Source organism: Leptosomus discolor, chromosome 6 (assembly GCF_034619465.1).
Source record: "Leptosomus discolor isolate bLepDis1 chromosome 6, bLepDis1.hap2, whole genome shotgun sequence".
In the NCBI taxonomy this organism is placed as follows: domain Eukaryota; kingdom Metazoa; phylum Chordata; class Aves; order Leptosomiformes; family Leptosomidae; genus Leptosomus; species Leptosomus discolor.
The window spans coordinates 14,313,313-14,341,221 of record NC_141396.1 but is presented as its reverse complement, the minus strand read 5'-3'; the positions used below and the strand labels follow the sequence as shown (position 1 = coordinate 14,341,221).

The following is a 27,909-nucleotide window of genomic DNA, read 5'->3' as shown; positions in this document are numbered from 1 at the left end:
GGTAGTTCCAGTTGCTGCAGGGTCAAGCTACAGGAGGAAGAACACCCCTCTTGTTATTTTGGTTTCCTCAGTAATACTTTGAGGAAAAGGTAGAAGGTCATTGAAAAGTTGTATGTGCTTTATACGCACAAGTGTGCACACAGAACTACCACTAAATCCAGGAGAAGATAAATTTGCTACTTTAAAAACACACCTCCTCCCTAGTAGGTAAAAGGCACCTTTTACCTCAACTGGGAAGCTTCTCTTGTGCGTACATTTGGTTCCATCACCTCAGTAAGGCTGTCTGACAGTAACACAGAGGTGCAAATGGTGCTTCCCACCACCTCCTTCCTTTTAAAAATGCAATGAATACCACATCTAGACAATATTGCAAGAAGGGGAGAAGGGGATAGAAACGGATGCCTTTACTCTGGGAAAGATGATTCACATGCACTGGAGAAACACTTGGTTTGGAAGATTCCTCAGACTTTACTTAAACACAGCTTCAGAACACAAAGTGTCCCCCCTCCCCCTGCCATGCTCCCTGTCAGACCAGCACAGCTAAAAAACCAAATGCTGCTACTGGTGGTATTTTAAAACACCTAGGACTGACATCAAAAGATCACAGAAGTTCTGAAGAAGTCTGTCTTTAGCACCAAGTACTGCTTGCAAGGAAGAGATGGGGACTGAGACTGGAATGATTCTCATCTTTCCACACCAAGGATTTTTCCAGTGTGCACATCACTGACCATGGCTTTTTGGCATTCTTATTTTAACAGCCCTAAAAGTATCACTTGTCCCTACGGAGGTAGGAAAGACTGAGTACGAACATGCCCGAAGCTAAAACACAACAGATGTGAGCTTCCCCAACCAGCACAAGGAGTCAGACTGCAGAGTTACCCTTGCTTATTACCCTCCAGCTCTCGGGGTGCCTAACTCTGGCTCCAAGACACCCTCAAGCTGTCATGTATGAAATCCACATCTGAACTCTAGAGCTTTGGCTCCTCTCTACCAGAATGATGAAGATTCTTCTCCCTAGTGACAAGCAGTAGAACAAAGGGAAATGGCCTTAAGCTGCCCCAGGGGAGGTTCAGGCTGGATATTAGGAAGAATTTTGTTACTGAAAGGGTTGTCAGGCATTGGAACAGCCTGCCCAGGGAGGTGGTGGAGTCACCATCCCTGGAGGCATTTAAGAGACAGGTAGATGTTGTACTTAGGGACATGGTTTAGTGGTGTGGATAGAGCTAGGAGGAAGGTTGGATTTGATGATCTTGAAGGTCTCTTCCAACTGAAACTGTTCTGTCATTCTATGATGCAGACTGTGGTGCACAACAGCCGAAGCTGCAGCATGGCTTTTGATGCACCCTTAGGGGCAGGTACCATAGGAAGCTATTAATTCACCTCGACTCTGCTGCCTGTTGACTATCCCGCCCAGCGTCCATCGCCGGTCTAGGCGTCTCAGATGAGCCTTGCGTCGCTTAGAAACTAGTTTGGAACATGGATGGAAACAAGAAAAAAAAAAAAAAGGGAAAAAATGATCGGAGGGTGAGGAATAAAAACAAAACATGGCATTTACAAGCACTGGAACGGGTTAAGTGGGATGCAGACATTTTGTTTTAGTTTATATAGTACAATGGAACAAGTTAGCTTCTTGAGCCTGAGAAACATGAACCACCTAGAACTATCACAAATTGCCACCCTTGCTATTGACTTTCCTTTAAAAAAAAAAAATCCCCCAAAACCCCCCCCAAAAACCCAACCCCAAACAAAAACATGCACACGCCAAAACAAGCTGCACAACTGAAGACCACTTGTCCAAGGAGGCTGCAGTGGCAGGACAGATCAACGTCATTGCTGTTACATCTCCTAGTTAGGCTGCATGATCTTTGGATAATTTAGTCTATTGCATATGTCATCAAACCCAACAGGGCTCTAATCCTCTCTAAGCAAATTATCACAATATAAACAAAATCCCGAAGAAAAAAAAAAATAAATAAAAAGGAACTTCTCATGTGAGCCCACTTGTAACAGCAGCACTCAGGAACAGAACCCAAGCGAAAGTGAAAAGGGTCTGATGTCTCCTTGCTTGCAACATGTGACTCACAGTCACTGCCACAGCTAATTCTCATGAACCAAAGTTCTAAAATACTGATTATAAATACAAGGAAAAACCTAACCTTGCAACTATTGAGCAGGCTCAAGAAGCTAACAAGCCAGAACTGAGCATTAGTTACACACCGAAACAATAATTTATGCTTAAAATATAAACAAAGACAAGACACCTATGGGAATGGCATTGTGAGAACAGCTGTGCACAGAGGACACTGTTTTCTGGATCACATATGCAGAACCGTACTCAGTTCCTTCTTCCGCTTGTGAAGGTGTGAACAACACAGGAACCACTGGACTGGCACAGAAACAGAGACAAACACTTCCCTTTTTCCATTCAAGGCTTCTGCGCTAGTTTGGCCACTACTGCAAGGGTGCTTAGTGCTGCCACAAAGCAATGCAAAATATTACATTTCAACTATCACTAGGGTGCAAACACCACTGTTTTGCTAGTGATGCTGGGAAGCTGTTCATAAACTGATATTACATCATTAATAATCACTCAATTCTGCTTATGTACACTTATTTGGGGAATATACCCTTATGACAGCAGACACCGTTGTCTTCCACAACTATCTTCTGTAGACAATCAGGGACAGCAAAATTATTTGATCTGGGAGTGATTAGCTGAACAAGTAAAAAAATTAATAACTTCCCCAAAAAGTGGCTTTTGCCTTTTTGCCCTTTATATCTGTCAGGGGCTTAGACCAGACTCCTGCACCCAGCTCACTCTCCTCAATTTCTCCCTTGTGATAAGGCCTAAATCTTCCCTAGCCACCCTAAGTGGAGGTGTGGTGAGTGGTGTCGAACAGACACATTGTCTTGTTGGTGGTACTCTGTACTTCCCCTTTGATCACATACGGTTCAAAGAATCACCATAAAATTTCAGAGGAGCGGGATTTCAAGTTTATAGATCACTGTGTTCTTGGCTAATGGAAATCAGTGATCCTCCTGGAAGCCCATGGTGGCACAGAAGATGAGCTGTCTTCACTGCTTACTGGTAGTGTTTTTCTTACCAATTGGTTTAACCTGGTGGCTTTCTCCAAATCAATAGGACATTAGATGACCAGTTACGCACATGCTACACAAGAGGCAACAGAGGACACCTCACCAGACATCCAGATTATAGCAGAGAGAGAAGCTAAAGATAAATTCACAGTAAGGCTGCCTGCATTAGGAGGTTTCTATACAAGAAGGGAGGTGATTAAAGATGTTGAACTTAAAGGCTTGCAGGAAGGAGGGGTGTGGAAACAGTAGAAGTTTGCTTCAGGTGTCAACACAGAGCAGTCACCCACAGCTTCTTGCTTGCACCAGGAGTTTGGAGGATTCAGCCACCCAAGAGCATCCCTTGAACATAGTGGGCCACACAGATCCACCACACCATGTCCTCACAACATATGACTATCCCCAGCGACAGCCCTTTTATATCGCAATGATGCTTTTGTATGAATCAAGTTTTTTTTCTCCTCAACAATACTGCATTTTGCCACTTGATCCCAGACTTGGACTTGGTTGGTCATGACACAGTCACCAGAAAGCCTATTTATCAAGTACCTAAACCTTTCCAGAGACCATTATAAGATGTTTACTTTAACAGCTCTTGTGGCTGCGAATGTTTCTTTAGATTGCTTTCTGAATGTTTTCCAAGCCTTGTGAGATGGTGTTTGTCTAAACACAGGCCCAGGTAGCAGTCAACTGTCTGCCCTCATCCTGACAACAGATGTTGTGCAGGCTCAGACGCAGGGAGGAAACACTTTTGTCTTTTGCAGGGAACAGACTATTTAAACAGAGACACATGGAAATATTACTGCTATGTAGAGGCAGCATTATTAGTAAGTTGCATTCAGCATCTCCTTATCTTTACAAGGGCCTGCCTCAGCAGAGCAGACCTCTGGGTCTGCCGGCTTGGAGCCTTGTTCCGGGCCCGCTGCAAATGGAGAGGGCCAAAAGGCTGACACAGAAAGCTCCTTACATTAGTGTTTCTACCCCTTCAAAGCAGGCAGAGCACAGACTGCACAGTTGCAGGAAGTCAACACCTCCAGGAGCCACTCTGAAATTTGTACGAACTCTAAATACAGGGGTTAAGGCACTTAATCCACTTAAAGTGCCTGCCTTCTCAGTTATATTGGAGCCCCTTTCTCCTGCATACTGAGAGACAGTTGGAAAGTTTTCTGTGTAAGTATGTTCATCACTTTTATACACTTTTTTTTTTTTTAAGACAGTGAATCTGAGTTGTTCTTTCCTCTCTTATGGAATAACTGTTAGAAGAACAGCCCAAATAAAGAAGAGCTGGAGGGGGAAAAAACAAACAAAAGAAGTCTTAGCTTATGTGGCTAATAACATAAGACAAGTTACTCAAAAGCAAGCAAAAGCTGGGGCACATCAAAGCAGCTAAGAAGGTAACACAATCAGATTTGTCACTGAGATGGAACTGAACAGAAAGGGAAGAACAATCTCAGGTTTCAGCATATCTGAATTTGGAGGAAGGCAGGGAGCATGATCGCTGACCACAGCTGAGGTGAGCGGTGTAATGGATTAAAGGGGACCGAAATGAAAAAGATAAGGAACATTTGATGGATTTTCCATTACCCAGGAAAGACTGCTGTGTGGCAACAGCCCTGTCCAGAGTACACTCCAGAGGGCAACACGAAATGCAGAGGAGAGCTTGAAATGAAAGCAGTTCAAGCAATAAGGCTGTCAAGCATGCACCATATTTAAGAGTCAGGAAGAGGGAGAAAGCTACAGACCAACAGACAAGGCATTCTTCAACTCTTTCAGAAAAGAGCAGTAAGTTTTTGTTCTTTACTAACAGGGAAACTTTACTAACTGCTTTTGCATCCGCTAAGATGTTGCATCATATCAGACTGGTTTCTGGCCTACCAGTCTACAGCCAGTCTGTCTCTAAACCCTAAGTGACCCAGGATATGAGTAGCTTTGAGCAGGGAAAAATGAGTTACAGAGCCAAAGATTTCAATAAGCCACAGATGTCACCCTTGGGGCCCAGCCCAAAGTTATGTTTTGCCTGTGTGCTATCTTAATGGGCAGATGGTCACCCCAACACATCTCTAAGCCTCCTGCCAGTGCTAAGGAAAGGTCAGCTGAGTATCTATCATACGTTTTACATAAGTGTCACGTCAAGAGAACCTAGAAATTTAGCAAGATATTCATTAGAATGGAGAAAATAAAAGTGTCCTCTGTACACAGTTGCTACATGAGAAGTCCATTAAGATGTGGTTAGTCTTTCATAATGCAACAGAGGAACATGTGAGGTCGTACTATTCCATTTCTGGAACCTAAATTAAACATCTTTAGCCAAAAAACAGCACAGCTAAATACATATACATGGCAAATCGCATCTCAGCTTTACTAGAATGAGACCACACCAAATAAAAATACCTTTCCACACAATCTTAGACCACACCAAACAGCAGTGAAACTAGTTTCAAGGATTAATTAAAAATAATTTGTAATGAGAAGCAAATTGTAAATGACAAGCAACCATTAAAGTTAAATCTCACTCCTTTTAATGGCCTGTGGCGCTAACAAGCATCATCTCCCAATTAAAAGCTCTCACTTGTATAATTTCTGCGAACAAGCCATGCAAGCTCTCTCCTTCCATGGACATGAGAGTCCAAGATCTCTACCAGAATATACTGCTTAAACTTGCACATAAGTTGTTTGTATGCTTTTTAAGGGTATTAAAATGAGCATCATTTCAGCTTTTGAACCTTTTGGCACACTGACAGCGCAAGCTGGCCACAAAGGGATTACAGGCAGGGTACTTCAGCTTCTTCTGCAGCAATTTATTTACTGACACAAGGTGGAAGAAGAGGTTACTGCACTGGGTTAACAACCACAAGTGGCAGCAAGAGTTTACAAAGCTTTCTTATGAGGGGAAAAGCATAAAGCTTATACCAGTTTTGCCTTGATAACAAAAAGCTTTCCATACCTTCCCCAAGTTTGGATGTGTTGATGTCAGAGTCATCTCTGGTTCCATTTTGGGATTCCAGGTATGTTGCAGGGACCCAGCCCTGCTCCTCTGCTGTGCTCACAAACCACCAACCTACAAGAAGTAGCAAAAGAAGTTGCTCAGTCAACATTAATAGGAACAAGAATAGCAAGATGCTACTGAGAAGGCAGCACAGGGTCAGCAACTTTGGTGCAGGTTTGAGCTATGCTGCGGACACCTAGAAGGGGAGGAGGCTCACTCCTATTAATACTATTTCTATCAGACACTCCCACAGTGGTAAGTGAGTGTGCAGGCAGGCCTTGTGTAAAAAAGGTTGCAATGGAGTAAACATCAATTTATTTTAAGAAACCTGAAGTCTATCCATGACAACTCTGATTTGAGTTCTCCAATTTCTTAAAGCAAGTCTTGCAACATGCATATCTACAGTATCAAAACAGGTTGTATGTGTATATATGTGTATATGAATGCAAGGGAAATAGCACAAACATTGCCCAAATCCTAATATGAGGTATCACAGAAGTCAAAAGATGGAAATAGGAGACTTTAGTAAAAGGGCACAGATTTCAGAACAGGTTACAAAACAATAAGTGCTTCTAGAGCACTTGTCACCACAGCTGGCGTTTAACAAACACAACCTGAATTCAGTGCCCTGGGAAGCTGGAAGGTACTGCACAGAACAGAAATAAGAGAAAAAGACAACCAAAATCTGACTTCAGGCCATAAGCACCAGTTATTTGCCTTCTTACTTGAACATCCAAGTTTCTACCACTATCTATAAAAATCTTAAGTATTCACCAACTATACAGATATAACCTTTAGGTCACATCCACGGACAGATGAGTAAAATTATAAGTGAGCCGTCTTTAGGTAAATGCATCCCAACCATAACTATCCTCGCCCCTCTTCTTGCTTGACTACATTGATTTATTAAATCCTCCACTGGTTTTGATATAGACTCACTCACCCAAGAGCTTGCTGCTCTTGGATATAAGCACAACTAGATTCTGCTCCATTCAGGTAAGGTCAGGGTTAAGATACCAGCCAATAAAAAACCAAGCAGGTAAACCATTTCTGTTGTTTTCTACAATTGTCCAGTCTCCCCCCAAATTGCAAGTTGCTTTGTCAGGACAATGCAAACTATTGTTCAACACCAGTATTTTAGCCTCCCCAAAGGGAACTGAGAAAATAGCTATTTCTGTACACGCACCTCAAAACAGTTTGCAGACTTTAATGGCTGCCATAAACCCAACAAATTTCACAGGAGACTCCCAATCCCGCCAGTGATAAGCAAAGGCAGGGACAAGCCAGCTTGGTCTGTAAAGAGATGGGGCACAAAACCCAGTTAATTGTATGGTGGGCAAAGCCCCAAGTTGTGTGATGGCCACCCAGCCCTCCCACAGCTGGGAGGCCGCAGCCCTGTGCCTGGTGAGGGGAAGGGAGGCTTTGCTGGGCTCTGCCACCATGTAACATGCAACTTTCTTTAAAGAAAAATAAACAAAAGGAAACCAGCTGAAACAATGCTCAAGTGTTCATGCTAAAAGTCACCCAAGTTCATTCCAAATCCTGTCACGGAAGATTTTACCAGAAGACAGTAGTTACAAACCCTCATTTTCCTCCCTGGGGCCTGTGGCTGGGAGACAATGTTCCCCAAGCATCAAGCCCCTCACTTGCCACTGCACAGCTGCTAGGTTGCTCTATTTATTTACTCTCAGAACTCAGACATGGCTTTCCATTTTCTTGCTCAGCAGAGGTTTGGAAACTTTGCTTCACAAGGCTCATGGTTGGAAAGTTTAAATTTAGTTATTCCCCCTCAGCAGGAGGTGGATTCTCCTGCCACGAAGCCCACAGCAGCGAACACACGATCTGCCAGACTGTTTCAAAAACACATCTTCATGGTTGTAACTTATTTTACTAGTAACGTATTGACATGGATAGCAAACACAGTTTAAGATGCATTTACAAATAGGCACAAAATGCCAGAAGCTGGCTTTCAGCTGATATCAATTAGACTGGAATAGTTTATTCCAGTCTAAAGTCTTCCTCAGAACAAAATGAAATACAATTGCACAAAAAGGACTTGCCTGCACTTAAAAACGTGTGCTTGGGGCAAATTCAAACCATGGTAAAATCATCTTTGGAGGGCTGGATCGCATAGCCTTGACAGCAACCCAGTGCTAGCCCATTTCGCAATATAGCTCCTCTGGTTTGGCTCACTGAGCTACATCGTGGCCTCAGAACTGAGTTTAAGGTCTTGTGTTTCGGGCCATAGGGTAGCTGAGCCTCTATCCACCTAAACAGGGCTCCCTGCTAAAAGGCAACCCCCCACCCCCATGCCTGGGCATGCATACATATGCATCCCCCATACCACCATGCCTCCCTACTGCCATCCCCAGCTCCTGAAAGGCCTTGGCAGGGAAACCTCATGACTCCACTGATCTTATGAACAGGCTCTTACATACCAGTTGGAGGTCAAGTCACCTTTGAGTTAGGTTACAGTCAAGTAACTCAACCAAATCCATTGCAACATGCAGACAGTCTAAGTGAGGTTTTAAGCTTTGATTCTTCAAGCCATCACTAAGATTAAAGCTCCTAATCACCACAGAGTTCATGGAAGTTATTATTTCTTTCTAAAGATTTCCTTTTTAAACTATGTGCAAGGGTAAAGTATAAACGAGAACTCTCTGCAACTACTAGGAAATCAGCAGCATCTGTCCAGGTTCAGGGGAAACCAGCCCCTGCTCTGAAATTCTCTTCTCCCTTTTCAAGCTTGCTTCTCAGAAGGACAAAAGAAAGACTTTAATGCAGCTCACTGGAATTGCATGTCCACAGAATAAAAGTATGTTTTACTTAAACAGCCTGAACAACTGAAAAGCCTGAGAAACTTCCAGCAGCACCCCCTGGCAGCAGAGAAGTCAAAAAACGGATGCTCACAATCAAGATATGCAAGGTCTTAAGAGTGGCCAAGCAGACACTGCAGAGGCAGCTCACTCCTTAGGAGGTGAAAATCTGAATTATGATGGCATATCTAAGCCGTAAGCCTACAGAAAGGGAATTACAGCATAGTGCAAGAATTGACAAACTCCTAGCAGAAAAAGGCTGAAGTGCAGACAAGTTCCACAACACAGTCCATGCATAACAGCCATGAACTGCAGAACGCTGCCCAGCTGATCATGAAGTACTTGCTCTGCACCATCCCCTCATTAGAAGCATTAGGGCAGCTGCCATTTGGTCCCACCACTCTTTCCCCCCCCCAGGTTCACGGAGGTTCATGCTTTGCAGACAAATGAGCCAGATTGCCCTTTGTTTGCAGAAAGTCAGGGCTATAATGGTGCAAACTCTCTCTTGTCCCCTCCCCTGCCATCTTCCCCAACTCAGAGCATCACAGAAACGTCGTTAGAAAACTCGGTTTTGAAACACAGAACAAAACATTGCATTTATTTTGAGTTCTTCCTCCATGCTGGAGTAGAGCTCAACTTCACAATTCATTATTAAAACCATTCTGCAGCAACATCTGCAGGGAATTATGTAAAGTTATCTCTGTGCACTGCCAAGCCAGTCTGAGGTTTGCTCTTGCACTCACACCATCTGTAAAAATTAGGCAGTGCTTTACAGCTTGAGTTAACCCTTACAGATGCTCCTATCTCTCAGGCATCAAAACACAACTCTAAAGCTGATGTGGCATGGATGTCTAGACTGAGACTCATCAGCCCTCATCTCTGATGAGGATTCAAAAGGAGCTTGAACCTCACAGAAGGCACACAGGGAGCTGTAGCCACTGTGCCCAGACCAAGCTCAGCTCGAGCTTTGCTGCATTACTCCAAGTCCTGCCTTAATGCTAATCCAAGAACATGCATTTTTAAGGTAGAAGTGCAATTTTCTCCCCATATATGTCGACCCTTTGGTTGGCATCTGTCAGCATCCCTAGCTGCAATAACCAAGATGTCTCTACACTCACAGAATTCATCTAGGCTCTGGTAACTCTCAGGTATTTTCAACATGGAGCTACAACAGTTACTGAGAGATGAAATGTTCCACTTGCCACGCATGCATAGACATGGCAAGATGATGACTGCAAAATAGATTGGTCACACTGGCGACTGAATAAATGATAAAAATACTTTGATTCTAAAAATCATGTTCTTGCTTCTAATAGTATCCCCAGTCCTCTTCCCAAAAGACTTTAAAAAAAAAAAAAAAAAAGAATTAAAAAAGTGATATCCACAACCCATACCATGGGAAACTACTAGAATATAGTTAAAGGACTATTTTTTATGCAAGTTTTGCTTATGTTTACATACATCCTCACCCATCCATGCTTCAATATTGTCCCTTTCTCCACACCAACAGGAAAAGCAGCTATTCCTGTTGAAGTCTGCCTAATCATAAGATGCCACAAATAACTTTAAAAAAATAATTGGAGGATGATGCTTTGGTTTCTAATTCTCCCCTCACCCATTAATTTCTCCGCAGACTTTGACTGTCAATTTATGAGCTGAACTAAAGTAAACAAGAAGGATAGTAACATTGCAAAAGGGAATGAGAATCCCTCCTGCATGAGTGGACTACACAGTCTTCTAAACAAATACTTAAATAACACTCTACCTCTCAAGAGTCTTGAAAAAATCCCACTCAAGCAGCAGTCTGATACATTTGACACATGCTCTTTGGGCTTCAGAGAGCTGCTCCCTTTTAAGTCCTTCTGCCATGGAACTACAGGGGTTGAGGGTTTTTTTGATCCTACAACTTAAATTGTCCTACAAAGCAGTACTAGATGCAATCAGGTCACTTCCAGACTTGCACACAAACTTTTTCGTGCCAACAGCTGATTACTTTCCTTCAGAGATGTGATCTGCTTCACTAAAAACCAGCTAAGGCAAGAGTATTGCTGCGCAGATGAAGACACTTGCTTTTTCCATCCCTCTAGAGCTCTTCCCACACAGTACATGTATATTTGATACACACAGGGAAGTCAGCCACAATTGCCTCGGACAGACCTCCAAAGAATAGGCAGAAGCAGAAACAGAGAGGCACTGGAAGCAGCATTTTGCAAAAGGGATTTTCTGCAGTAAGCATATTCTCACACCCACTTCCTAAAAATTCACTACAGTGTCTGTATGCTGTTAGACACTACCACTGTACGTGCTGGCTCTGCTCTCTGTAAAAGGCTCCTTCAGTCCCACACGCTTGGCAAAGGCTCTGGGTTGAAAGCACTGAATTCGTATGAAGTCCAGTGCCTGATTTCTGAGCATTTTGCCCATATGATTCACAGAAGAGGCATCTTTCTTTTAAATATGGAGATATATGCAAGAAGTCTTCCTAGCATGGAGTGGACTATAGTTTGGGGCACAGAAGTATAGGTGCGGGTCACTGCACAGCAGACTAAGGCTGTTGTCTCAGGATGAATTATTAAAGTTGGTGAAATATTAAAGGCAGCTTTCATCTTTAAACACATAATGTTTCCCAGCCTGTGTGCACTGCAGACTTCACTGCAACCACCACTCAACCATGAAGCAACGTTAGTCTCCTTTTAAATATAGAAGTGGGGCTCAAACACATGCTCAAGGAAGAAAGATGTGCTTGTTGCAGATATCCTACTTGAACACAATTAAGATAGCACAGGTTCACAGCCTTTTATGTGCCACACCCAAAGCAGATTGGGCCACACATTAGGATTGTAGCTCAACCACGTGTCCGGATCCTTTCAGCCAGTTCACATCGTAGAGCTACATGTGAAGAGCATGGTTTGTACGGGCAACCCCACTGCCCACAGGAGCCTCATTCTGAAAGTGTTGCAACCCCCAATGTCTCTGCCTGACTGCTCTCACAGTCAAGAGGGAAGATTGTTATCTTGCTTGCAACTACTGTGATTGCACTCTAGGGGTACCAAGAACTGCTTTAGGAATTCAAGAATAAAAATCACCACCTGAAGTTACTGCTTAACTCAAAGAGGTTTTTTTAATGTGCTGATGAAATACCCCAAGAACCCCACAACACTGTGATGGAGCAAAGTTGTTAGTTTTCTCATGTAAGAAAAAAAGAGGATAAAGGATCACACCTGTCACTCCTTTCCTGGTAGCCCAGCATACAATATATGCTTCTATATGGGTTATGAAACAGATTTTTTTACTATAGCATTAAAAACTGAACAAAGAATTACAAACACAGAAACTCTGCTCTTTTTTTTTTTTTTTTGGAACATAATCTTCTCTTCTCAAAGGAAATAATTAAGATTTGAAATGTTAAAGCAAACACTTTGCTCCTGGTACCAAATATATCACATCATCTGACAGGACACACATTAGAAACCACACACCTGCCTGCTGTTCAACAGCAGTCACACAGCCACTGGCTACATTCTGCCTAGCAAGCTACCCTCAATATTTAAATTGGAGTACTAATTTTATTATTTAGTGAAGAGAGAACACACCGAAGGAAGGAAGGAAGAGAGGCTGCACACTCCCGTGCTTTGCTCCAGCATTCAACTAAAATTGACACAAGTCCTTAAAAAAACCTGGGAGGAACCCAATCTTAATTGAATCACGTAGGAACTCTGGCAACCCAAAGCGCACACGGAGTGCCCCTGGAAACACTTTTCTTTCCCTTCTCAGGGAAGGTCTGAAAGCTGAGTTGTGTTCTCAGAGTACAGTCTACAGCTTTTTTTTTTTTTTTTTTTTTTGCTTAACTTGATATCAACAACAATTGAGAAGAGGGCTTCCTGAGGTGAAGGAGAAGATGGGGAGCAGGAGGTGAGGTCTTCTGGAAGGCTGGACTCTGCTAATACCTTTTTTTGGCTATTAATAGAACTTACGGAGCTAAAAGTTGGACAAAAAGGCCAAGAGCCGAGACTATGGTTTGCTGTTCTCCACCAATATTTGATAGTAACTGCAAACGCTTAGGACTCAGCAGCAGCACAAGGAAATGCATTCCTTACACTACTTTAGGTGCTCCTGAGTTCAAGGAAAACAGAAGTGAATCCCAGAGTTCAGGTGCTGTACTGTATGAGTGAGAGAGCAGAGTTCTTTCCTGCAATGACTGGCTATTAATCTAACCAGTTGTTTCAAGTCTATGTGGTTATGGATTTGCTACCCCAATCCTTCCACCCTGTCTTCTTCCTCCACTTCAACTACTGATCTTGTGGCACAGTAGATTCTCAGCCATGCTATTAGCGTATCCCTTTGCTTCTGTACTCCAGTTCCTATGGCTGCAGAGGTGGCTGGCACAGAGGTCCCACTTCATGTGAATATCTTAGTAATTACTGCCACATAGGTTTTTCCTGGACGAGGAGCAGCTGACTAGGTGTGTACATAAGTGCTCGATACAGAGTCCCAAAGCATGTCTCAGATTCTGGCTTAAACATCTAGCTTGCTTGGATAGGTTTCACATCACGTTGTATGCATAAATACACACGTATGTGGAAGCTCACACCCTGACCTCTGTATTCAAACAGATATTACCCTAGTCTTCTACTGGGATTGGAACCATGTTTCCTTGTACTTCTGGAAAAAATAAAAGTGTTCAGAACATGGGAAAAGTTCATGGGAAAAGAGAAAACTGGATAATATACAACTCGGCCCTAATACTTTAGGGGTTACATCACTAGTAGAGACAAAGGATATTCAGAGTATTAGACAACTAGGAAATACCACATTACTGTATTTATTCAAATGTTATAAGCTAATAGGTGACAAGACTTCCAGAGGTACGCATTTGGCAAAATACTTACATATTTATATCTTAATACAGTTGTGACTTCTTGTGTATATGTGTGTATGTGGGGAGTAGTTTCAGTAAAGCACATAGTTCATCTTTGGGTTCTGATAATACAAACTGATAGTTACAAACTCCAAGTGCTGTATCTGCAGCCATTTGCTATGGACCAATTGTTACCCAGGGGCTTCCCCTCCTTATTTAAAAAAAAAAGGGCCTCAGATTCGTGTATTGACACAGCTGGAATGAAGGAATCTGCCAAACACGTTTTCAAGAATTGGCATGCACATCCACAAAGCCATCATGTAATCCGGTACAAATTACACAAGTTGTGTCCTTAAAGCAAGGGAGTAAACGCACTACCTATTACATTAACAGCTATGCAAAAATCTTGGAAATTGCCTGTAAATCCCAGATCGAGTCCCATCACACTCCCGGTCACCAGCTTCCTCTAAACTGTCAAGTACCCTGGGCTTCCCAAGACAGAAGCAGAACGCACCACTTGCTAAGCCTGCCTATACCTAACTCCAAACACACATAGCCAACAAGCCAGACCACTGAAATCAGGGGATCCACAAAGCAATGAAGTCAGCCGGTTTTACAGGCCAGTCAGCACCCAAGAAGGTCCAAAAAAAGGTTTGCCAAGGCTCAAACATCCTAATGCTTTTCTAAAAATAAATTTAAAATAATCTTTCTCTTCCTGCTTTACTTAATTTCAAGAACACCTAATGGTGAAACTGTGTGAGCAATGCAAGCTACATTCCACATAGCCCAACATGTTTGCGGCTCACAGGCTTTGTTCAGTATAGGAACAAAAGAAACTAAGAGAGGGAGTGCTTTACTCAGAGGAAATATCTCATCAATCACTGACAAGGAACAAAGCTATCTTTAGGTGGGCATACTATGTTGTGCAAGCAGCCTGGCTGCAGCTGCTCGCCTATGAATGCTGAGAACTGTACAGTAACAGAAGTAAAACAAGGTCCACCCACAGCTTTCAAGAGGTTACTGTCTTGCACTACACTGGCCAACATGGTTTTGCCATCTAACCCACAGTATCAACTCAGTTATTACAGATAAAATCTTTTTTTTTTTTTTTTTAATCTGATCTGCTTGGAAGCAAGATTTCCTGTCTGACCTCAAATTATTGTCACGCTACATATAAATTTCCCCCTTTTCTCTTGGGAAGCAATAGACCTAACATGCATCCTTCAAACATGAAGTCTTTGTGATTTTGGTAACCACGAGGCAAGGTAGGATTGCTAGAGGGCACACAGACTTAACAGCCAGGATAAAAAATCTCTATGGGCAACAAGTGGCACTGGACAGTATCTTCCTTTCTTCTTTCCCTCCCTCCAAGTTTTCTCTACTTCAGTAGGTCCCAGAAGTTACCCAGTGAGGATACTTCTAATGTCAACTTCTCTGACCATGCAAGTTCATGGGGTGCTTTCCTTCCTCCATGTTTGACTACAGCCTAGAGGCTTTCATCATCTACTTCCAAGAGGACTTCTGTCCTGTATCTCCTTTAGTGTTTCTACTGTTAAAAAGATGCAAGTTCTACTTTCTTCAAGGAAGAAAGTTAAGCAATAAATCCATCTCCCACCCTCCTTAAAGCCTGTCCCCTCACCTCCTCTCCAGCAGCCCATCATTTAAAGGTTGAAATCTACAGATCCGAGGCTTTAATGTACCTGCCAAAGTGATACTGTAGACTCCATGTTTACATAAATCAATAATTTACAAGAGCTCCCAGCCGCAAGTGGGCATGGACAGAGGAGGACTCCAGCACACAGTGCAGAACAGACAGAAATCAGGTGGGCGAACCTGGCCTGTGGCAGCAGATGAGTAACCCACTGCCTTCAGAAAGGCTAAGCCAGCGCAGCCAGTTCCTGCAGCAGATTTTTTCGGAGCCATGAACAACGGATTACAGTAAAGGCATGCAAACAGATTGCTTTCTGCCCCATGGGGCATGGAGAGCTCAGCTGTAGGAGCCAGCGGAGAGACTCTATTAGTCATTACCAGTTGTGGGGTTGTGTTCTCTGTGGTCAGCCAACAGGGTGCAACAGTCAAGCTCACAAGTAATTTCCTTTACATTCACAGGACTTAATCTTAAAGCAAACACATTTTGTGTCCAAGCATTCTTTAGGAAAGCATGAATAAGCTTTCAAATGGGCCTCAAGGTAATCTTGTCCAAAGATTACAAATTACTTCCTAGTTGTTTAAAAAAAGTTACAGACCCCCAGACCCAGCTGATAGGAAACAGCCTTCACAGCCAGCAGAGAACAGCCAATAGTTACTTCCTGCACAGACTGACAAAAGTCACTTTTGTTTTAATTTCTTACTCTGAAGTCTGTAGAGAATGTGGCATCAGTTGCTTACTGGGAAATCCTCAAAACCACACAGAATCAGGAAAAAGAGACTCTGTGGACTAGGAACGATCCTAGCAGAGTGCCAAACAGCACTGCAGGTGCTAGAGTGACAATCATACAGGAATCCCATATTTCAGTCAAAAATACATCTGCCACCTGAGGCAGACTTCGGTTATCTCAGGACAGAAAAGAGCAATGCTGAACAAGAGCTCGAAGCAAGGAACAAAGGCTATACTATATCCAGCAGAAATCAGAGGATAAAGCAACCAAACGGTGATATCGGTTCAGTATGAAGCACAGCTGAGTCACCAGATTAAAAACACTGACTTTTACGAACAGCTTTTATGGGATCCTTCTGAACTACAATAGTCCTGCTAAAGGAAACAAGACACCTTGATTTGCTGGTGCCCAGCACAGTGTGCAGAGCAGCACTGCTCCGCAGCGCACAGATAACCATCTCACAAATTGCCATTTCCATATCCTGGCTGTTCCTTGAAGATCTGCTGTCCAAATACAACTTCTGTCCAGCTCTATTTATTAGCTAGATCTGGCAAGATCGTAGCCCAGATGGTAGGTTATCACAAATACTGACGCAAGCCAAACCAAACGCTCTGCTCTCCCTCCAATGCCGCTTCATTGCTTTTCTCCTGAGCTCCATTCAAACCGTGTTTCTGCACTGACCCCGGGAGCTGAGCCTCAAAGAGCTGCCTGCACAAGACTGCAGGAAATGACAGCTTCGGAAATGAGTACCAGAGTGATGAATAGCAGGCTGCAAGAGAAGCCAGTGCGTTAGTGGGCTGCCAATTAATGAACTACACTGCATTGAACAAGGACATACATGGGCAAGTAGTATCAGTGACACTCCCCAGAAGAGATTACAAACTCAATTCAGTATTTTCTGAAAGTTTTTTCCAAGCTTCTCCAAAATTTAGAAGCTTGCAGATTTGTTACCATATTTTGTTCAGTAGGAAGCTGAGCTGGTCCCATTTTGAGCATATAATGGAAAACTGAAAAAACAGAAAAATTGGGAGGAAAGATTTGCCTTTTACCTTCATCCATCATGAAGACCCAGACAGTGAGACCAGTCTGGGCAGGTGGAAACAGAAGGGGACATTCACCTTTAGGGAGGGGGAAACGGAGCTTCCACGTAGACTTCAAAAATGCAAACAGGACTTACTGGGGTATCTGGCTCCATCAGCTCTAACAAAAAGGTGCATCAGCAGCATAAGAAGAGAAGGTGAACATAGGAAAGTTACTGAGGCAAAAACCTCTGGCAAGATGCCTATTTTCCACCCTCAGCAAAAAAGCACTCCTCTTAACATTGCAGAAAAATACTCTGCGCACAGCCTGGTAACTAAGCACTTGTTTCTACTCATTCTGGATAGCCTCTGGATAATGCAGTGATGCATTTTTGTTGAGCATCTTTGCAGCGTTTTTGCTATGTGGTAGTAAGCATGTGATTTTCCTGCAGCTTGCTTGGTTGTCTCACCTGGGACATTGACTTTGAATGTTGATATTTAGCCTTTGGTGCTCTTTACAGGCTGGAAAGGCAGCCTAGACTCAGAGCAGAGAGAACTGTGCTGCATCAAGAGACTAGAAACACCTCATTGAGTTAAGTCTTGCACTACGGGAACATCAACAGCAACATTCTTATTGACACCTTCTTCATAGAGAAAGGCTGGGTTGCCAGTGGCCTTAGTTGCTGGTCTGCCTCCAGGAAGGCACTGTTAAGTGTGAAGTAAGTCAAAATCCCAATATTTAAACATTTTCATTTTCTGACTTTCCATTCTGTCTCTTCAAGCTTAATCAAACAAAGCCAGAGCAGGCACTAAGCACAGATTTGCTGGCAATAATCAGTGAGGCTGATCTTCTGATGCTAAATAAAGGTTAGCAAGGTAAATTAATGATGTGAGATACGGAGGAGTTGTCAATCTCCATGCATTTCACAGAGCTGAGACAAGACAAATATATCACTGCGATGCTTATTCCTTTCCATTACAAATAAATCAACCATGAAATAAGAGCAAGAGCAATGCTGTCCTTGGGCGAAAAGCTGAGATTTGCAGATGCATTACAAACACACGTGCATTATACAATACAGCACCATTTAAGGTATATAAGCAGCACAGTAAGGGATTACCTAAACCTGTTAGACAGATAATACAGAGGCGTAGCATTTATCTTTTTAACAGGGAGTCACTTAAACTTACCCTATGAGTGCATGCAAGATTAAACCCTTCTCTCTCCTCAATACGAGGCTACCAGAAGAAGACACACTGGACTGCCTGTAACAATCCCTGGCCAGACTCCGCTGCAAGTGCTATACTTTTGATATATCTCCTTCTTTCTTTACACAGGCAGCTGCTATTCCCCAATCACTCTGATGCTAACATCATAGAAAACCTTGAGTTCAGGCATTTTGCAACCTTGTACTTTTCAGGATCTCACTCTCAGCAGATTGATGGCCTCTCTTTTTTTTTTTCCCCCCTCTTTTTTTTTTTCCCCTCCTCCTTTCCCCAAAATGCATTGATTTTGCCTTCATATTTTGGGAAAGGTCAGTGATGGAGCACAGAGACTGCACATTCACAGCAGGATGAGAAAGAGGATGGCCCTGCTGCTGAGAAGCTCGCCTAGCTTTAGGAAGTTCTCTGTAAGAGAACTGAGAACCAGACCAATTCTTTTTTGTGGGAGGAGTTTTTTCCCTCCCCAGTTTCCAAGTCTTAGTTACTTCCCTTCCCCTCCCCCACCACCCAAATATGAACAGTGTTTCCTTTGTCCGTCCCTGGTGTAGACTTCCATTCTCTGGAGACAAGGCCTAAATGTCTAGCACAACAGGACCCTGATCTCAGCTGAGCCCTAGGCACTGCCATAAAAAACAAACAGAGCTCACAGAAGCATGGCTCTTGCGATGTAAAACAGCCTGGACAGTAAGTCAGTCTTTGGATAGGTCTGTTAGCTGACATACTAATTACGATGTTGGAATGCTACGGTTTAACAAAAGCTTATATGGCCTGAAAATTTATTCCAAAACATCCCGTTTAGTGGCTATGTGTGCACAAGTTGGAGTTCACTGCCATACTAATGTGAAGTATATGCAACAGTGCACCTCCAGCAAGACCAACTGGACTACTAGCACATTTTAGGATGACTAATGAATTTAAGTTTCCTTGGCATGCTTCCCTCCCAAGGCCTGCAGGCAACGATTACGGAGTGGAAAGAACCCACTGGGTAGAAAGAAAAGTACATACTCCTGTAGCTGCTAAGTCCCTACTGGGGAAGGCGATTTCCCATTGCATTTCAGAGAGATCTACACCCCCATCACCGTTTGCATGGGCTTTTCAATGCACCCCCCAAATTCTCAGACTCCAGCTCAGCAGAACGTCATGCAACGCAGCCTGCAGAAGGCAACCAAGTCCACACATTTCTGGGAAAGGCAAAAATAAATTCCAAATCCCCTTCTAACCAGGCGTGAGGGAAGTCACCTCCAAGGCACACCAGTCACCTGATGAATTTCTTGGTCAATCTTCTGGCTAGCAACTGATACCTCCTGAAGGTTCTAAACTGCCTCCTGATGTTCCTCAATCCCATGATAAGACATAGAGCAGCTCTTTTGTGCTTACAAGCCGTTTTCGTGGAGATCATGCTTTCTTTGACAGACCTATTTGTCACCAGTTGCTAATATAAGTCAGTGAGTGGGGTCACCTGGTACTAACACACATAGTACGGGCTTTTTGATGTGCCTATTTTAGGAATGGCCATACACTATACTTGCAGTAGTTTATGTTAATTATTAGTTAGTATTAATTATGCAGTATTAACTTGTTAATTTTATTTCTAAAAAAAAAGTCTTCCTAATCTGCCCTGCTAATGAACAAGTTCATTCAGATGCCAAAAAAATAATAGGAATTAGTTTAATAAAATTTGGAACTCTGCTTTACATGATGCTAAAATTAAGGGCTTAATTCTCTGTCCTACAAAAGATTAGATTTGTTGATCATCTGCCAGCATGTACTATCTGAACTCTAAGCTATGACCCTACTTGCTAGTCCATACCTGAAGCTGAAGGAAAATGAAGATTCAAAAGATACTCAACATCTGTTCTGCCCTCTTGCATGTCACAGGCCATTAATGCTACATCACCTGGCTCACCAATGCTGTGCCTAATAACCTTTACCGGACTACTCATTCTGAGCGACATGGCTTTTGGCTTTTTTCCATAGCTGAAATTACAGTATGGAGGCTATTACAGAAATACAGGCACCAGCTACCAATATCTGCTGAATTAAGATTTAAGTGACAGGAAGGTGGGAAGATTCAACCTTGCAACATTCATCTAGTTAGATTTTAATTTTGTTTTTCCAGTTTTTCCCTGCCACTTCAGCTTCTGCAGTTACCTTGGCAACACCTTCCATGAGAAAAACTCAAAGGATGATCCAGACAAAATCTCAGACATTTTTGTCAGCCTATCACATCAGAAAGTGAGGTCAGTGACAAAGCCAAAGCCTTGAGCATCACCACCACTGAAATTTCAGAGTACGGTTTGACTTCATGACCTGTTTCCTAGTTTGAGCAAAACACAAATCTATATTTTCGTATTCCTAAAGTTTGAGAATATTGAACCCTATGAGTGGATGTGATCTGCTTCTACTTGGTTGTAATGAATGAGGTGTGACAGAGGAAGGGGATCTCAAGAGCACCTTCACACTGCAAGAAGCAATTAGTCAATTTTGCTCTCATTTTTTTTGTTTAAGCCCTGATCTCTAAGGAGAAGATAATACTCATTACAGTAACCTTAGAGCTCAGTATTTGCTGATGTGACTTACAGATATCAGCATGGCTATGACTTACTTCCAGGACCTGTCTCTCCCCCTGTTCCTTCCCCGAGGAGATGCAGAAACCTCACACCCACACCCCTTTTTTCCTGGTTATGTCTTTTCCATATGCAACAGGATGGACAAAACTATTAACCAGTTGACTTTGCTCTCTTACCACTCTTGCCTCTCCATCAGCAAGGCAACCCCCTAAAACACGGGTATTAGAGGAAGCTGAATCTCTCTTCAAGCAGAGGCTCTCTCTTCATTTCTGGCCTGTCTTCTGTCCAGAGGTAGTTCTGGTGCTCGCCAGCACTGCCTCCTCACCACCACAAAGGAATGGAGTTATTAATCTTTCCTGCCATTTCCATCTCTACCTTCACAACTGTAAACAGGTTCACAGCGCAGTTTATTTATTTATAAAAACAGGATTTTTTTTTTGACCTAGATTATCTGAGTAGGTGGTAGACTCCTATTCAGTACAGGTATTTAGCAGGAAAGCAGTGAAATGCCCCCAAATCGTGTGTTCTAGTCAAGGGTAGGCTTAAGCACTTTGCTCAGCGGAAGAACAGAGCCAAGGAATAAGCAACATCTTTAAGAGATAAAAACCCCATTTGCAGGGGGCCACTGGTTCCTTCTCCAAGGGTGATATCTGTACCACAGTGCCATTAGGCCTTTAAATCACCACAGCTTTGCGCTGTCACTTCCAGCCTTGCTCACTTTTTCCTTCCAACTATGTCTCAGGCCTTTGGATGAGCCTATGCTTACTTATTTGCAGCTCCGTTTTCAAATCCTGAGCCAGACCCAGCAAAGCAGAGCAGCTTCTCCAGATGAGGGCCTAGAAATCCACTCCAAGGGTTTCAATACAGTGAAGGAAGAGCACTGCATTTGCTTCCTCTCCAAACTAATCGAGACTGTACAAGGGGCACAGGTATTGCATAGCAAGTAAGAAAAGAAAGTGAGATGAAGCCCTTATGACTGGGGAAGAAGTTACAAAACCCACTTCCAGACCAAATATATAAAGAAATTTAAAATACAGCTTACGTACTTACCCCAAACATTAGGCTAAGGTCAGGGAGTGATATCAGGTTGGAGTTCAGGGGATTTCTCATCTGTTACTTAAAGCCACTGTTCCTTTGATGAAATGTTGGTAATCCTATCCAGTTGCAAAGTTAGCAAGCAACAATACAAGTCAAGAATAAAGGATACAGACAGCTCTGCCTTCAAGCCCTGCTAGCACACCTTAGGGTATATGTCTCATAGCTGCACAGATAAGTACTGCACTGGGTCTTAAGACTTTTTGTTCTTTAGCTTCTGAGAAGCATTGCTAGGGCTGACTACTTCAGTGACTTTTATTTATTTTTGTAACAGAAATAAATATGTATAAGACAGCAAGTATGACCCCAGACCATTGTTTCTGTGCCCGTAGCTATACCATTTAAAATGAGATCAACAGAAAGCCCCACTTTGGTTAAAGACAGGCATCTTGCTTGCAGAGACAGAAGTCTCAGGAGCATGAGATTTCATTCAGATATCACAAAAGACTTATGACAGAGACAAGGTATTGATTAAAAAAAAAACCCCACCAAAAAAAGCAGCTGATGCACCCCCTGCCCACTTAAGCAAGCTGTAAGTTGGAAGAAAAAGAACAAAATGAACTTTGGTTTGACTCCTCTGTGCTTGGAATTACTCTGCAACAATGATTCCCTGCTGCCAACATACACTCCAGCTCTGAGAGCAGGGATGACAGCATCCAAGCCAAACACATGCGTGGCTGGAGAGACTCGCAGCAGATTAGACAGCTCTTCTTTGTACTGATACATGAAATACATCTGGGGCACCCCAGCTATATTAAGGGCACATTCCTTGGCTGAGCCGATGCTTGTTGAGTACCGCTGCAGGCACCAGTGACGCTCATTTCTGGAGCACTGATACAGCACTTCCAGCAGCTCCCCAAGCTGGCAGATGGACATCCCTGGGAATGAGACTTGTGAAACACTCCTAAAGGGTTGATACTCTCACTTAGATTATCTAAATCCCAAGGTGGAGAACATGCCAAAAGCATCCTTCCTCTGAATCACATTGAAATGCTCAAGAAGAGGCTGGATTTATAGAAAGCCAGCTGCAAGCAAAGGCAGCCTTTGGTCATCACTGTCACAAGCATCTTGAGGAATGTACTCAGATCTACAGATTCAAGGTCCAAGTCAAGCTACTACCTCAAAGTCCAATACTTCAATCATGTGTTGCATCTGGAATCAAGCTGCTGCCACTCCAGACACGGTACCTCTCTAGAGAATCCATACGTTCCACAGACATAGGGCTGCAAATAGCCCCATTTCTCAAGGGTTTTTTTGTGGTTTTAAATTTCTTTTTAAAAGTTTTTTTAAAAGGGAATAGAAATATTAGAAACTGCCATTACAGTGATGGCATCATTTAATGAGAAAATAAAAAAATAAAAATAGAACATGGAGTTCCTTTATTATCCGTTTCATTAAGCATCAGCACTCTCTTAGCGACTTTGTAACTGGCCCATCAAGAAAGTATAAAGATTTACACTGAATCAGAGTTTAAGAGCCAAAACCAAACCAAGTATACCAGGCTCTCTATTGAGTTTATATGCCATGGCTTTTTCATGGATTTAGCAGTAAAACTTTCAACTGTGTAACATGAATGTCCAGTTTAACATTAGTAAGTAACAATAACATCACTGCTCATGTAAATCACAGGTTATTTGATAGGGCACCAGAAGATTTAGGAAGAGAACAGACATCCCTACCAGCAGAAAGCTCTGGCCCATGCAGTCTGGGCCAACAAGAACTCTAGCACCTTCCAGTCCTCCTGGTGCTAGTCTCACCAGAATGTTCACAATTTGCAGCAGTTTCAAGTTTCTAAATCAGAAGCTTTGCTGGATTTCAAATTTCTAGATATCCCCACGCTGGGGGGGGGGGGGGGGGGGGAATTCTGAAGAATTTTAATTTTTCCAGACTGCATACCAGGCTTAATTCCTTATTTGCTATTGCTATTGTCTATGAGTACACTTGACAATTTTCAGCTCTTCAGATTTACAGCCATTCCTAGCAAAGTATTTCATCCACAAATAAATGCAACCATCCTTTTTCTGAAGGCAAGGGGAAAATATATAGAAAGCACACAGATGTTTGGCAAGTACATCAAAGCTAGGCTAGTCGGTACAAAAACCCTCCCCAAAACCCCTGATGTTCTCAGTGCTTTAACAATACAATCTAATTTTAAATATGAACAGAGGGGGGATTCCAAATGGGTACATAACATCTACAATAATAAATTAATTGGAAGTGCACAGAAACCTGGACTACAGTAAGCTGTACACTGTAAACATTTTAATGTGCCACTTCGTTCTGTGAGGCCAGTCACACTAAGTCTGAGCAAATCTTTGTTTTTCACATTAATATGAAATTAGATTAAGTTGGGCAGTGATATCAACTCCTGGCCAGTAGGTATCTACTCACTGTCTTTGGCAAAGTTGTGCTCGTGTTCTTTGCACAGTTGGAGAATATGGTATTTGGCTCTTCAAACCTTGCGATTCGCTGCTGACCCATGTATGTTCACTTATATGCTCTGGGATCTTTGGAGAGCAGAGAGCACTTTCCCCTCCGACAATATTTCATAACTTCAGCACGTAATACCTTTTCCAAAGGAGGACAGATGTGCAGGAATAGTTTCAGTCTTCCAAGAAGTTTTCCATTAGGATCTTGATTTTTCTCTGGCTGTGTAGTCCAACAGCATAACCACAGCCCCTGCAAAGCTGGAGATAGGAGATTGCTGCTCGAGCAATACTTGCTGCAAGCAGATCTTCCAGCTCAACTACTGCCCATTTGCTCCCCAGGTTCAGAGATACCACTGTGAGCAGGCCTGCCAGCGCACAGCTAGTCACATTTTTCTGGGGTGCTTTGAAAAGGGCATCATGGAAGAATAGGTTAAGCCCAGCTTGTCTTACAAGGGAAATTTCAGCCAGAAGACGTTATGTCAAACATTCAGGTTTTCAAAGGGTTAGAGAGGTATCATATGGGATGTGGGGTTGGGGGAGGGAATTGCTCTATTTTGTTTCAGAATACTGTGTATCTTAGTTACAGGAAAGAAACCAGCAATAACGCCTATCTCACTCACAGTTTAGGTTTTTATATTTTGTTATGCAGGCTTTGAAGAGGAGAGGGAGAAAGAGCTCAAAAAATCTCACTCTTGGCATGCCAAAACCTTGTGTAGAAATGCCCAGATCTTTCATGTTGTCTTCGATACATGCCACAGTAAAAGAAGCTGCTTCATAGTAAGCTCCTGCCCATGAGGAGAGACACTTCAGATCACTCAACTCAGAGATAAGGGGCTACTTCCCTTTGCTACAGGAAGACCCAATCTGTACATGAACTGCTCCTGCCCAAGCAGCAGCCATTAGGCTGTTCAGTGAGCCTGGGGGACTAAGGACACAAGAAAGTCTGTTGTCATATTCCACAGGAAGGCATCAAATCCATGGTTATGTTCAAGGTCGATTACGATGGCTAAGGCAATAGAAACCCTGCAAAAAACAGAAGGGAGAAGGAGCTGATGGGGGAGAGGACAGTTGTCTCCCTAAAACTCCAAGGGAAAGTCAGGTTTCCAGCAGGGATTTGGAGGCTGGAAGCAGAAATACAGCCACAAGTTAACTTTTTGATATCTGCATGCACCTTAAGAAATGTTATTTGTTTCTGCACATTCCTAGCAGGACACACTAGATTTTGCTTACTCTCAATGTTTTTTTGCCAGGAAAGCCTGATGCTGCCATCACATGATTAAGAAGTTGCTCACTAATTCAACAGAAACCCGACACTCCAGTGTCTTTGGCTGTAGCCACTGTACAAAGAGCATTTGGGATCCTGTGGCATCTGACAGCTTTCCTCTCCTCCAGGACTGACATTAACCAAAAGCCTCCTATCCAAAACAAAAACGCTAGATAGAACACAACTCACATTCCTCCTATTTTGGGAAAGTCTGGATTGGGAACCTAATTTCTCATCTTGAACCCATGTGTAGCTGTTCAAGCGTAGTTCAGGAGCCATGTAACATTTACAGCTTATTTCTGTGAATGCTACAGAAAACCAGTAAAAGAATAAGAATCATCAGCAAAATGTACTACAAAATGCAATGTAGAATAAACTGGAGCAAACACTGATCATATTCAAACCACGGCTGCCCATCAAGGACCTGCTGCTGCACAGAAGAGATGTGGTGCTAGGAAAAGGCTATTTAGTGACAAGTTGAGAGCTTGCAAACTCCAGTTTTATGAAGTGAGGCTAGGCCCTCGATTCCCACTTCACCCCAAGCCTGGTCCTCATTTCCATAAGAAACTGCACTTGGATTTTCCAGAGTATCTGCCATCTATTCAGAAACCAGGCTTGAGAAGAAATGGCAAGTTTGCACTGCTGTCAGTTCTTCAGTCCCTACTTGGTCACATCACGAAGTCCTCTGCCTCTCAATTCTCTTCTACTAGCCTTCAAATGTTAATTTCTGAACACTTTTGGGCAAAATTCCACCACCAAGATACTACTGGCTTTGAAACAGAAAAGGACAGACAATCATCCAAATACAAATTGAAAGCACTTGCTCAAAAGATTCCACTAGTGTCTCAATAGTTCTTGACTAGTCAACACCTTACATTTTTATTTTTTAAATGTACTTCTACCATAGTTCTTGGACCCCTTAAATCAACATCATCAAATTCCACTATGGATTTAGACTTCACAATGTGACTTCAGTTCTCCAAGGACAGAGTAAGAGTCTTGTGAGAAGATTTCGCTTCTGCCAGCATCCACTTCCAAGTTCTCCAGCCCCAGATAGCTGAGAAACAAAACAGGATAGCTGCGTACCAGCGGTCAGCCTCCTACACACTCAGGAGCTTCCTGGCTAGCGCTGCATTATGAATTTCATGGGCTGTCAAATGGAGCTAAGGCTAACTGTGTGCCTGCTGGCTTTGAACTGCATGGCTTGGGGCACCACATGCCATGTCAGTGCAATATCCTGTCACGAGCATGTGACAGGAGGCACAGCTCTGTCATTTCAGGGAAGATTATGAAACTGTACACATCCAGCAGAACAAAAACCTGATACAGCCCACACAGAGATGGAAAGATGCACACAAACACCAAGCCCAGTTGGGCACCCAGTTATAACAACTAGGATGATCAGGAACTACTTGCTGACTTGAGCAAAGCTGTTACTCACACCTCTTCACTGGCAAAACTGTACAAGTCCAGTCACTCACTGCTTCGGTGTTGGCATCCCTGAATGTAAAGCAGCAAAAGAGCAGAGAAAGATGGATGGAAAACATGACCAGTTATGTGACTCATTTTCCTCCTCCATATTAGAAGCTGGCACGGACACCAGAGAGCACAGGAGGCAAAAATTAAGTAGTAGAGAAAGGGGTGCACGACAGAGGGAAACATTTGAGTAACAGATGTCAAGAAAGAAGCCAATTTTAATGTTTCTTTGCCTTTCAGGCCACAAGGCACCTCTCATAACTAATGCACCTGGAGCGTTTTCAAGGATGGTAGCCATCAACGGCTCACATAAACTTCACAGGATTAACAGCACAGCCTGTGGGATGAATCACTCCTATATCTTTCTTTTTTTATCTCACATTAAAATTTCAGAAGAAAGAAAACAGTGGCTTTCTCATAACAGATTCTCTCTTTTTACTCTCCAAAAACAAGTAAAGGACTTGTTACAAACTGGATATTGCTGAGGCTTCAGATATATTCCAGAAATAAAAGCACCCAAGTTACTTCACATCATTAGTGTCTTTCTTTCTACAGTTATTTGTTGTATCACTGATAGAAGGGGTCTGTCTGAAGTGCAAGTTGGCCATAGGTAAGCATTCAGTGGAATTCTCCAGGAACTAGCCTTTGTAAGTCCACTTTCTCCCAGAAAGAGTTACTGTTCAGCTTCGGAAGTCAAAGATAAG

General features: G+C 42.9%; 1 protein-coding gene across 4 annotated transcripts in view; it reads right to left on the bottom strand.

Annotated features, from left to right (window-relative positions):
- The window catches only part of SH3PXD2A (SH3 and PX domains 2A), a 261,200-nt gene that overhangs the window by 21,922 nt on the left and 211,369 nt on the right, over positions 1 to 27,909 (bottom strand). For 2 of the 4 annotated variants that reach the window (XM_086466554.1, XM_086466555.1), the window contains 2 exons: positions 6,038 to 6,151; positions 1,381 to 1,464 (listed from right to left, as the gene is read on the bottom strand). In XM_086466554.1, the coding sequence (XP_086322680.1) occupies positions 1,381 to 1,464; positions 6,038 to 6,151 (198 nt within the window). The remainder of the gene's footprint in view (positions 1 to 1,380; positions 1,465 to 6,037; positions 6,152 to 27,909) is intronic. The other 2 variants (XM_086466556.1, XM_086466557.1) reach the window with 1 other exon arrangement.